Source organism: Diachasma alloeum, unplaced genomic scaffold (assembly GCF_001412515.2).
Source record: "Diachasma alloeum isolate Michigan unplaced genomic scaffold, Dall2.0 Dall_scaffold_01668, whole genome shotgun sequence".
Taxonomy (NCBI): Eukaryota; Metazoa; Arthropoda; class Insecta; order Hymenoptera; family Braconidae; genus Diachasma; species Diachasma alloeum.
In genome coordinates this window covers 86,270-99,456 of record NW_021681762.1, presented here as the reverse complement: position 1 = coordinate 99,456, position 13,187 = coordinate 86,270, and the positions used below count along the sequence as shown (strand labels likewise).

The 13,187-nt window shown below is 36.7% G+C and overlaps 2 protein-coding genes across 3 annotated transcripts in view; one reads left to right on the top strand and one right to left on the bottom strand.

Moving 5' to 3' along the window:
- Position 1: 1 nt before the first annotated feature.
- On the bottom strand, positions 2-1,832 carry LOC107046662 (39S ribosomal protein L32, mitochondrial). Its single transcript, XM_015269325.1, has 3 exons — positions 1,473-1,832; positions 1,082-1,336; positions 2-313 (listed from the first exon to the last, which is right to left on the bottom strand). Exons 1-3 carry the CDS (start codon positions 1,672-1,674, stop codon positions 51-53), a joined length of 720 nt encoding a protein of 239 aa, XP_015124811.1. The 5' UTR covers positions 1,675-1,832; the 3' UTR covers positions 2-50.
- A 515-nt stretch (positions 1,833-2,347) lies between these two features.
- LOC107046657 (decaprenyl-diphosphate synthase subunit 1) overlaps positions 2,348-13,187 on the top strand; it is a 57,825-nt gene continuing 46,985 nt past the window's right edge. For both annotated transcript variants that reach the window (XM_015269318.2, XM_015269317.2), the window contains exon 1: positions 2,348-2,840. In XM_015269318.2, the coding sequence (XP_015124804.1) occupies positions 2,682-2,840 (159 nt within the window). In that variant the 5' untranslated portion in view covers positions 2,348-2,681. The remainder of the gene's footprint in view (positions 2,841-13,187) is intronic.

Below are 13,187 nucleotides of genomic sequence, written 5' to 3'. Positions count from 1 at the left end.
CTACTGTTTCAAAAACGAAGTTTATTAAAGAAATATTACAAGTTTTTTATTTATGCTAAGTGGTCAGGTTTGAGGTCGTTTGTCTCTGCAGGTTCCTGGGTGGTGGGTTGCATCAGATTTGAGTGGAACCAGGCAGGCCTCTTCTTCGGGAGTTCGACAATCCTCTGCCCTTTCCAGTAATCAGCTCCTTTCAATTCCTTCTCTCCTTCATACAGGACAACTACGTTTTGTTCTACTGGTTCTAAACCCAGGTTTGCCTCGATCGCGTCCTGAATTTCCTTTGTTTCAGCTTTTACTCTTCCATAACAGTGATCTGGAGTGATGATTTAGTAACGGATTATTTAGTAAAATTGCTGGCAGAGAGAAATTGGTAGAAAATTGATTACAAAAATTTTAAATTTCAAACAAAAGTCTCTTGAAACAAATGAAAATTCTACTTATTTCCATTACTGGAACCAGAGTTCTGAAATAGACCTTTTTATTGTGGAAATGTAAAATATTTATTCTGTTTATCGAATTGAAAAGTCTTTGAAAAAAGAATAATACACATTTGAGCCTTCTAAAACGATCATTCATATGTAAAATTCGGTAAAAGTGTCCGAAACTCCTGAGAGGATTGAGGATATATCCAAGAACTGAACTAAAAAAATTAGGTTTCCAAAAGTTTGAACAACATCGATTATTTTTTTCTAAACAACGAATGTTTAAAGAAAATAGTTCTCTGCAGAATGTAATTTGAATGACTCTGAATATTCATGATTTTCTTCAAATTGTTCTCACGCAATTTAACTGACAGAAAAAATTTCAAGAGAAAATTCATATAGAAAAATCGAAATCTATTGACTTCTTTTTGTCAAATATCTCACAGAATCAGCGCAAAAAAAACCGAATTTTAACGAGACTTCCCTGAAATTGTAATAGAACCCCAATAGAATTTCGAGAGAATTCCAGTAGAATTTTCCAGCGAATTGGCTAAGTTTTTCTATTGAATTTATTCACACGTGATGACACGTGAAATTTTCAAAATTTCTAGTGTCCCCTCTTCCTGGCTAACAAATCAACAAAATCCTCTCCAACTTACTGCAGAGAATCCCAGGCTCATGGGGATGTCCACAAGCAGGACAATAAAGAATATTCTTCGGCGTGTACATCTTATAGTGCAATTCAGGAATCCCGAACCTCCTGGTCATTCGTTTCTCCAAGCTCCTCCTGTGCTTCGGCACAGCCCACAGAATTCCATCACGCAAGACATCCCTCAACGAAGGTGACGATTTAACTCCGCAAAAGCTCTCTAGATTACATCTCTGATCACCCAACTGTACACTGCACAGAGCCCCTGGATTAACAAATCAAAAGACACAGCGAGTAAAAATAATGAACCACACACACAGTTAATGCTAATTTGAGGTTATCCATGCAGTTTAGCTTTTCCTAGACCTTTCGAGGAATTCTCGAAGATTATTTTCAATTACCTGGTGGAAATCTAGGCCCAAACAGTGATGCAATGAAGTGTTCACACCTTGTCAATGCTAAATTCAATCGATTTATTAAATTTGAAGCCATGATAGACGATTCACTCCAAAATATTCGAAGCACCGGAATGGACTCCAATGAAATTGACAATTTTTTTACCGACAGAGCATTCCAGGGTTCGCGATGTTTCTTCGCCGACATTCCGCCCCCCCGCCACAATGCAAAAAAAAAATATTTCGCAGGTTTTTTAAAGCTACAGGTTTTCCCTATTGTCAAAAATTATTGGGAGAGTTATTGTAATATAATTCAGTAGCGAAGTGATCAAACGGTTTAAGTCGATTTTGGCTATTAGCCAGTTTTGAATGAATATCTCGAAATCTAAGGGAGATAGCAAAATTTTTCTCATAACCTTTTTAGTAGCACTCAATTCGCTCTACAAAAAAGGTTATTATGAAAATTTCGCTGTCTCCCTTAAATTCGTAAATATTTCTGAAAAACTCAACCAAAGACTAAATTGACTTGAACCGTTTGACCACTTCGCTACTGAATTGTAGCCAAATTAAGTATTTAAATTAATGTATGAGTTGGAGAGCAAAAATTCATAATGTGTCCGAAAAAAAGGAAATTCATTTTACATCTCGATGCATGCCAGATAGTGCACATATTCCAATAGCATTTTCCCCCAGAATTCAAAAGTTGAAAGTCCCAGTCTGTTTTACCTTCTCAGCACTCATAATTCCCACGAATTCCCTCCGCAAGATGGCGTTCCACCCCCAACGAAGGCTTTCCACCCACCGGCACCGACTTTACCAACAAGTCCCCCTCCCCTTCGCCGTGAAACCAAAACCACGAGGTTCTCATCATCAATAACCACTCCAACCTCCACAGAAGCAATCAACGTGTCTCACTGCCCCAGTCCACCGTCTTGGCACAAGTGAAAGACAAGCCCCGTAATGAAAAACCCGGTAGAGGTGGTAAATACGTCCACGAAGTAGGGGGTACAACGATCGCACGTGGATGGTTTAAATATCCTCAAAATACCGCTGGGGTGGGGAGGGCGCGATATAACCATTAAGGAGAGGGACAATTTGATGGGTTAAAAGGGTAAAAGTGGGGCTCAAACCAAACTGTTCAACCATTCGTTGTGTTATAACGTTGAAAGTAACTACGAGTGGTACACCACAGTGTTCCTCACAACGGTTTTCGCTATGGCGGGTATAGGGTCGAGTAGGCTGTGTGCACGGGTTGAGAAATTGTGCCAACAATCGGTTAATTTTGTCCATTTTAAGAGGAGATTTACCACTGGCTGTGTTAAGTTTCATCAGGATAATCAGCCGTCTTTCAATCAGTTTTTGCAACAATGTAAAGTAAGTAGTATTAATAGAAATTAATTAATCCACTTGTCACTGGGATTCTTTCAAAATTTGTTTCGTCTGACTGATGAGAAAGCGCAGAAACAGCTGATTATTTCCGGGATTTATTTCGGAGTTTGGGGTCGACAGTTCGGGGAGAGAAGGCTTATCAGTCGTGATGGCTTTTATTGCTATTTTCGAGGGATTTGGGGGAGTGACATGTCGAGTTTCTGTCATCTTTTTTTGAGGGTTTAGGGGCTTTAAATGTCGACATAACCTAGGCGATCGGAAGTGCTCGTGCTCTCGATCACTCGTGACTTAATGTCATGCACTCCGGGTTTTTGCGGTGGGATTTTTTTTATTGTTGAGGCGATTTTTCGCGAATTTGAGGGGAGGATTTTTGAGGTTTTTTTCTCGCTGGGATTAGGAGAATTATGTAATAGTGGGTGAGGAGGGACTGAGTTTACGATCGATTGCGGCGGTCTGAGGAGTTTAAATCGCGCGGGTGTCGGGTTTGAATTTTTCTCGGGTTTTCTGGGGTTCGGGTGGCGATTTTTGGGGGTTTTGGGGGGAAACGGGAATGTGGATTGGATCGGGGAGCGAGTGAGGCGCGTGAAAGTGTCGGATTTTCAGGTGAAAACTGGGAAACGCTCCGGTGACACTCGCGGGCACTGGGGAGTTGGGGGAGAGAGTCAGCTGTTTCGGGCTGCGCACGGGACAGGCGGGAATAGCGAGTCATGTTAGTGATGATTTTTTGACCCAGTTATTTATGGGGGTTTCCAGGGGCGCAGGGGTACTGTGGTAATTTTCCGGGGATTTCTTTGGGAGGTTTTTCGAGGGGGTTTCGCTGGGCTTCGGGGGGAGAACGCGTTTTGTTGTTTTCTTGACTGCTGATGCGCCGGATCCGCGGGAAAATCGCGCGCATGCGCGAAATTTAAAGGGACTTGGGTTAACCCTCAAGTGGTCGCATAATGAGGGAATCCCCGCAGTTTTTTGGTTGTTTCTTTTCACGCAAAAACTTCATGAATGAAAAATCTATAAAAAATATATATTCCTACTTTCAAATATAGGGAACGTATCAACTACTTTTTTCGGTCGAGAGTTACTTCAATGAATTATTAAAATTTTCTGAAAAATCGACTCGCTGAACATCCTCATGTTTAACCTCAAAATTTCATAATTTTGTACTTTTTCAAATCGAGGTCTTAGATTATCTGACAAATATTTCGCTTCCATACCCTTATTTTCTATTCATTGAAAGTTCAAAATTACCCGTGAACGTGGAATAAATTTTTTTTGTTCAACTTTTTTCTCCTCGAAATTGGAAATACACGGGGCGGGGATTCTCTTATCGTGCGATCAATTACGTTCGGAATTCTCATAAGTTATTGAGTTTTTCTGTTCTCATGTGTTGTTGATGCAGGCAACAATAACTGTTTGAATCAAATGAGAAATTATTTGTTAATTAATTTTTTGAATCAAATAAAGAATGCTTTCACGAAATTTCCTTTTTTTACAGTTGAGTAGCGCGCAAATTATGTAGTACAAAAGTTTACAAAAAATTCACCGTGTTTGGAATTTATCAATCTATTACGGAGTAGTTTTTTAAGAACAACGTAAGAGCCGTTTTCTCAGCAGATTGAAAAATCGAGTTCGGGGGGCCCACAACTCCCGTTTGGCTTATGCCTCGCGTGTTGGATTTCATTATTTATTATCTTCTAAATTGTGTAATATAGATAAACATAAACATCATCTATGAAAAACATGGGGACAGTCTTGGTAAAAACGTGTTTTATAGGGATATACCCTAACGACAAGTTTCGGGGGGAATGATTGTTCACGGGGAAAGAAGAGTTTTTATTTTCAGGGACATATCACTGACTTTCATGAATTTATCTGAGTGAACGACAGTGCGTGAAAATTTTGAAATTCAGTGATTTGTCACCAATTTTCAGTGACATTATCACTAATGTCCAGTGAGAAAGTTATTAATTTTCCTAGTAAAGGAATATCGTATTCGTTTTCATTTGTATCACTTCACGTCACCATCTACAACTGTACGAATATCTTGAAAATTGAGAGGGTTTACGGAGAAATGTCAAGAGACACTTTTGCGGAAAATCTGTCTGCTAAAAAAGCTCATGATAAAGCCACTTAGCATCGGGATATTTGGGTAATTACGAAAACTCACATTTTACTCAACATTTCACTAATTAAATGGAGTATTGATTCAGAAATATTAGTCAGTTCCTCATCCCACAATTGAATAAGTAAACAGCAAATTTTGTTGACGATGAAAAACAGACGATTATCCAATTATCATTAACGTGTATTCATTGATTAGACACAATTTTAATTATCGGAGCATGTGAGACAAAAAAGTCAAGGGTAAAAAATTTTACAGTCACTCCATTTGCAGATCAACGCAACAATATTTGAGTGGTTTTATTCAATTATTGATTTCGAAATTTTATGCAAACAGTTGATAATATTAATCTCAAAATTCGCAAAATGTGAAATTCAATGAATTCTGTTTTTAACCCCATTATCATCAATCCGCGATAAATATTGAAATCAGTGAAATTTGTGGCTTTTTTTTGTGGTAAAAAATGATTTCGATATTTCAAAAAAACGAAAGTCACCGATTTTCTCCTTCCTTGGGGCGCGCCATGGGGCATGCGTTGGAAAGTGGAATGATATTTTGAAACTCCCCAGTTTGGAAGACGTTATGGACAGCCTTCTAAATGACCTAGGGGCCTTGCCAATTACATAATCGTCGGGATCAAAAATCAATCGAGTCCTGCAATCGTCGGTATCCATCCTCGGAATGTCCATTCATTAAATCATTTATGAATGAAAGCGTAATTCCTCATTTTTTCATTCTCTAATTTTCATTAATGAAACTCACCGAAATTGACGATGATAAATCCACTCCAACCGCTTCGCCTCGATCTAACGATTTTTAATGACGAATTTATCAATTTTTAATGAATGAAAAAATTAATTGAAAGTCAAAATAATTTGCTTCACGCTAATTACTAACGATTTTGAAGATTCACCGTAATATCATACTTTTAACTCCGTGAATGTCAGTATTTGTAAGTACAGTAAGTAGGCTAACTGGCAGATCCCAAACGCTCGCTCTTGACTTTCTCGTGCTCGCAGTGCCTTTACTCCACTCGTTCTCAAACTCATACACCTAGAACGCTTTTGCTCAGTGTGATAGTGGATTCGCCGTGTGTACAAAACCGTGTTTTTTTTTCTCATTTAGGATGATTTTTCTTCAGGCACAGAGCTAGAAGACTTAACTAAACTCTCACCGGTTTTCGTATTTAATGATGAATCTTTGGAATGAGAGAGAGAAATGATCTTTATGTCTCAAAATTATTGTACTGTTAGAGAATGAACGGAATTTAATGGATAGTTTATTAGTTTTGTAGGTGAAGAGCGTTACATTGCTCCAAGTTTAGCAGAAAATACGAGTGAAGTCGGAGAGTTTTAAGTGGAAATCAGAAGCGAATTTCACCAACTCACTTGAATTCTCTGCATTCAGTGTTGATGAACTGAATTTTAAATTGTTTCAAAATTTCTTACTTCACAGAATGATTTGACTGAAATTTACAGTTTTTATCAATTTTCTAAACAGATTGGAATTTTTCAATGACGGGATTCCTTGAAATTCCACAAAAATTGCACAAAGGAAATGACTCTTGCTGAAAATTTTCGCGATTGTTACCGTAAATTGCAGCCACAACTCTCCACCATCAAATTTTCCACTGGAGTTATTACAATATAATTGAATGATTAATTAGCAATGAAGTGATAACAAAAAGCGATGAAAACGGTGAAATTAAGAAGAATTAACAATAGTGAGATCTTCCCAAGTGAATAAAAAGCCCGAGTATTCCGGGGGTAACGCACTCACAATGTACAAAAGAATTTTCCAACCTTCTGTGTCTCCATCAGATTTTCATCCAGACGTGTGCATCGCCCACCCCTGAATCACTCTCTTTGGTCTGCAATAATAAATATAAATTTCAAATGTCTAACTTAACTTTCGCTATCCGTCCAGGTGAGCCTGACTATTGACGCACAGTCGATATCATCGTGATTCCATTCTCGTTCGTCAAAACCCGACGCGTTGCGTACCGCGGAATGCGTTGTGAATATATTTATGGATGAGGTTTTTCTCTTTATTGCGCGCAATTGACTTATTGCAATCGATTGACTAGTGAAGGGGAGGCGCCTCGTAGTCAGATGAGTTCAAAGAAAAAAACTTGGTTTTTCGGAATTTGCAGGATTTCAAATTTTGAGGATATCCAAGTACTTTGGCTATGTTTTCTCCAGTTAAATGCTTCCGTTAAATTTTCTCTTTATTTTGTAGTCAAACAATAGAGCTTTGATTTGAGCCCCATTTAACCCTCAGTTTCCGGAGTTTTTACAATGATTTTTTCATTTAAACCTTTCAGGTCTAAATTTGAATCTCGATATTGAACCGTTGGGAAATTTTGTACAAATCTAAAAAAAAATTAGAAAGTTTACTTCTGGAAAAAAATTGATGAAATAATGTAAAAAGTGCGATTTTTGAAAATTACGAGCATTTTCTACAAATAGTTTATAAACAATCAATTTTCCAGCACAAAAATAAGTTTGTGTTCGGAATCGTAATAAATTTATTCATATTCAGAATTTTACCAGAAATCGTTTTCATTCATAGAAAAAATTAGGATTCCGTAAGGGAACCTTAACGAATATTCAAAAAAATAATAATTAAAATAATTGAAACGAGTGTCCCAAAAAATAATAATTCTGTGTAAAATGAAATTTGAATAACGCTGAATATTCATGATTGTTTTAAAATTTTTTTCACACAATGAATTGACAAATTTCATTATTAAAAATGGTTGACTCTATAGTGTGGTCTATACCAAACTGTAAAAATAGCTTGAATACACTTAAGCAATATCAAAACAAACATCATGTCTGCAAAATCATTAATCAAACCATAAAAAAATGGTTGAATTCCTTCTGTTACGATTGTTTTCCCCGATTCACGTTTTCGTTGACTTCCACTACATTTGTGCATAATTGTTCTGTGCGTAATGATCAATCAACCAAGCTTTTCATTATTTAATTGACGAATTCATGCAATAAATCACCAAAATCATCAATTTTAACCCAAAGATTCATCAAGCCAAAAATTTTGCGCACCAGATCATTAATCAAGACAAAAAAATTGCTGAATACTTTCATGACAATTTTAGAATACGTCCAACTAGAATACGGTCTACGGATATTTCAAGGTCATCCAATCTCCCTAAAAAAATAGTCTTTTTCCTTTATTTTTAAATAAATTGATTCTGAACATAAACGGTTACACCGCCTGCGTGTGTACGTGTACTTAACTGCGTCCCACATACCTGGCATCGGCGAAACCTGCTCTCGTCCAGCTCCTATATCGTATTATATCCTTTCTGTTACCCAACGGCCAATTGCGCACACCGAGGAGTGACGGCCATTCTCATTGGATGCCACAAGCTGGAAAATCGCTTCAATCTACCATCATTTTCCATCGTGTTAGATACGTTAGATCTTGTCGTGGAATCGAGTGAACCCTTGCGATTACCTCCTACGAAGGGGTCAGAGGGAGTTTTTTGATAGGTGTTAATAAAACCGGTCTTGAATTATTTTCTCACCTTGCATATTTTTGTGAAACATTCGATATTCACGCCGCATTCGATTTTTAAGTTCAGTTTATTGATTAATTCGAGGGTAAACCGAAGTATTAGTTGAAAGTACTAGAGAAATTCACTATTTATTTTGTCGGAAGAAATATGAAGCCGTTCATTTAAATCCTTCAGTCGACTTATCACAGTTTCTCTTTGAATTTGCAGCGGTGGGTGCGATAAAACTGTTGATGAAATTTGTTCATTATAGCGGGGAATTACTTTTATGACCCCATAACGCTGAATGAACGCGGTATTCCAGGGGAAGCAAGCTTGGGGGATTTACTGTGAAAATTTAACGTCTGGTTAACTATGAAATTATTTTGATGGGTGGTAATACGTCAAAGGACAGTTTTTGGGAATTTCGGCAAGCTCCCCGACGAAAACATCGTAGCACATAAGACCTTTTTGTTAATTATGTCATTATCCTCGAGGGATTTATGAACGGAATGTAAAATACATTTTTAAAAGACTGAAAATTCTCCATAAAAAACATTCTTCCATAATTTCTCCCGAAAACACTCACTCTCGAGATAATTCCATAATTAATAAAACGTTACATGCCTCTACTCGTATTTTATCGCTTCATTACTAAATTCCTAATTCAAACAATTTCTTAAATCCCAATTTACAATTTCTCAAGTCAAATAAATTCAGAGAGTCACAACGACGAAATGTTAGAGCACAAATTCTTCAGCACTTAAAATTCCTTACAAAAAAATCCGTCGACAGCTCCTCCCAAAACCACTTACTCTCGAGATAATTCAATAATTAACAAATACATTAAGTTTCACTCTTCACATCTATCGCTTCGTGGCTAAATTTCTAAGTCAAATAATTTCTCAAGTCACAATTTACAATTTCTTAGCGTCAAATATTTCCAAGGCATCACAAGGACGAAATGTCAGACCGCATTTTTTAAGCACTTAAAATTCTTCGTAAAAAACCATCCGCCGACAACTCCTCCCAAAACCACTTACCCTCGAGATAATTCAATAATCAACAAATACATCAAATTCCACTACTCAAACTTTATCGCTTCATTACTGAATTTCTAATTCAAATAATTTCTTAAATCACAATTTACAATTTCTTAAGTCAAATAATTTTTCAAATGATTTCTATCCATTTTGTTCAATAAAAATTTTCTGGTTATTCATATTGAGAATAATCCCGATTCCCCTCCTACCCCATCCAATCATTTCCTATGACGTCACAAATGTGTGGAACGCTATATAAATTCCCTTTTTTAATATAATAAAAAATAAAACACAATTTATAATTTTTCATCTCAAATAATTCTAAAGGCTCACAAGGACGAAACGCCAGAGCACATTTTTTAAGCACTGAAAATCCCCCATAAAAAAATCCTTCGTCAACTCCCCCATCACCACTTGCTCTCGCGATAATTAAATAATTAACAACTACATTAAATTTCACTACTCAAACTTTATCGCTTCATTACTGAATTCCAAATTCAAACAATTTATTTCATTCCTACTCTATGCTGATTGCACCCATAAAATGTAACCGTTCAGCTCTCCAATACCAATTGAACTCATCCCGACAACTCTGAAACCTCCATTACCCATGACACCACATACCCAAAGATGACAGTAAAAATTTCGCAACGCGTATCGACGCATTGGAACAACTCGGACATTGCGATATCATTTGTAAGCGACCGGTGAATATCGTGTTTCACGGTTGCATCGGGGGGTTTTGATTTTCCTACGAGTGGGTGCAACGCACGAGTAGACGTAGAAGCTTTCGCCTCATGTCAGTTGAAAGCGAAACGCAAATTCCCCTCGCGCAAATTCAGTGGCATTGGAATTAAAATGAATTAGAATAACGGAGGAAAAAATAATCATGACCCTCTTTCGGCGGAATCCCACCAGAAATATGCACATTTTATCAGGGGAATTGTTCACTGGTTGTAGACAAAGGATGCAGTGTTACCTGGCATTCTATGTAGAATAATCGTGACTTTACCATCAAGATGATGAGGTCCATCATTATGGCTATCGCGATTCACCCGAGGACGCGAGCCTTATTTAATTCATTTTTTCCTTTCAATTTTGATAATTATTTGTAGAAAATGCAGACGAAAAAGAAACGTGATTTACGGATTTTTTATTTCGGGTGGTTTTTACTTCCGAATGAACACATTGTACACTGTTAGAATTTTTTTTACATTTCGTGGAAGATATTATAGTGAATCTCATGGGAGCGACATGAATTTTCAGTTTTTCCCTGAATTTTCCTGATTTTTCGGAATTTTCAGAGAATAATTGAACTGGAAAATCAAGTATTTTATTGATTTCCAGATCATTTGAGCAGAAAATCAATGGAATAAATATTTTTCAACGACTTTTCAACGACAAGATTTCCTGAAATTTCAGTGGAACTTGAACACGATAACAATTTCCGAAATTTGGCACAGAAAATTCGGACGAAAATTTTTAACAGTGTATTTTAACGGTGGAATTGTTCGCTGATGAATCGATGGAAATGAATCTTTTTCCCTCAAACACAAGTATTGTTAAGCCCTATCAATCGCCATTAATTAGAATTCAAGTAATTTATTAATTTATTAATTTTTCAATTTTTTTTAATTTTTCAAAAATTGTTTTTTCACGATAATTGCAAAAAATATTCGGAACTGTTTGAATGATCGATTAGAAAATTGTTTGGATGTCTTTTTACCCGAGCTCGAAGATGAAGGCGATAGCAATAATCGTTATTTTGATTTAGTTTAAAATTGGCGAAAATTGTGTATTTTTTGAAAATCAGAATTCCCGGGATATCTTTGGATATCATGCTTCAAATGAGTTCAATCATGACTTAAAATGTTTGTTTTATTGCCATTAACTCGAAGTTGAAAGATAATTACCATAGCTATATTGATTGATTCAATTTTTATGATGATTGTCGAAAATTTAAAATTTTTCATGAATTTCCCTGAAAGTGAGCTTTCTGGTGGTTTCATCAACTGTGATATTTCAAATTCATTCAAGTAAATAAAATATAAATAAAATTTTTCTATTAACAACGAATCATACGTGATAGAAGGAAATGATGTGCAAGATAACCTTTCGAATGGAAATATCCTAATTTATTATCAAAAATGACTATACTGCAGTATATATGCAATACAAGAGCACCTTCCCACTTATTTTTTTTAACGATGAGTCATTTGCACAGTATTCCTGTTATTTTCCATCCACAGTTATCCAAAACGCGTCTCTGTCAATAATTTTTTTGATGTTTCCGCATTTCGAATCGTGAATTACAATCGTCGTGAGGGAGTTTGGTAAACTACTCACGAGTCATCTCGAAGGCAACACACAGTGAGCGACTCGTGCAAACCACCTGTCCTCGTGGATCTCCTGCCCGAGAGCGATGATGAATATCAATATGAAACATTTACAATTCCTAATTGGTTCTTCTTACGCAATTTTTTCGCTAATTGCTCGGGTTTATCCATTGTTATTCTTCTCGATTATTATCGCAGGATTGCGTAGTAATTGTTTATAGAGTCATGTCACTGATTTTCAGGAATTTTCACTGAGAAAAAAAACAGTTTTGCCAGGGAATTATTTTCTTGGGAGAAGACTTTTTTTTTTTGAGCGTATTTCTCCAGGCCAATGACAGTAAAAAATTCACAGTGCAGTACGACTCTAAGTCGACCCCACTCCCCCACTACACTGAGAGAAAAACAAACACGTTGTCAAACAAGTCTTGTTAGGGCCAACAAAATCGCTGGGTGAAAATTGCCAAAGAAGAATTTGTTTGGTTTGAATTTGAAAGTCTCAAACATGAATAATTGTTCTGCTTTCGACAGCAACGAAATATTTGACTCAAAAGGCGGATAATTCACACCAGACGGTGCCTTTTCAGGATGAAAATGTCTCATATGAAGGAAAATTTATCAACAAATATTTTATCCCTAAGTTATACGATTGCTATCATATCATTATTATTGTTTCATTTAAGGGTTCGTTTGTTGTCTGTGATTATTAGACAGCCGAAACGAAAAACTACTATCCCTTGTTTCGCATAAAACAAAGATTTTTCGGGAGCAAAATACGTATGGGAGTAGCGAATAACGAAGGAGTAGTGCTAGAAATGACATTTTTTGCCACAAAAATCTTTCATTCCGACGCACTCTCTGCCTGTTTGGCACAAAAAAAATCCTTTTTTGATAATTTTCAAAAAACTATTTTCTTGGCACAAGTAAGACTTGTTTGAGAACTTTGTCGTTATTCTCTCAGTGTAGGAAAAGGAAAAAAGGAATATTAGGAATCCATAACAATTGGGGATAAATTCCTGAAAATCAATGACATGTCCCTGAAAATGAATAATTTCACTCTCCGTGTTTCCCAGCTCGAATGAAAAATCATTCTCGCGATATCCGGTTGTTTTTTCTCTTGACGTACAGACTAAAACCTCCAACTCCTCAGGGAGAAGAGTGACCTCGTGAATCGTCGAGTTCTCGCAGAATTATTTAAAGATCTTCATTCTCCTCTTCTTGCTTCTCGTCTTATCGACTCACCATCTCACTGCGTCCAATGTAAAGGATTCTGTGCACCGGCAGTCCTTGAGGCCGGGGTGCGTACACCGCATTTGTTGAATT

What these genes read in the sequence shown, in the direction of transcription:
- LOC107046662 (XM_015269325.1), bottom strand. Translation starts at nt 1,674, where the DNA reads ATGTCGGCGAAGAAACATCGCGAACCCTGGAATGCTCTGTCGGTAAAA. An exon ending in TGGGCCTAGATTTCCACCAG is followed by an intron (nt 1,337 to 1,472) that starts GTAATTGAAAAT and finishes TTGTTAATCCAG; the next exon opens with GGGCTCTGTGCAGTGTACAG. An exon ending in TGAGCCTGGGATTCTCTGCA is followed by an intron (nt 314 to 1,081) that starts GTAAGTTGGAGA and finishes TCATCACTCCAG; the next exon opens with ATCACTGTTATGGAAGAGTA.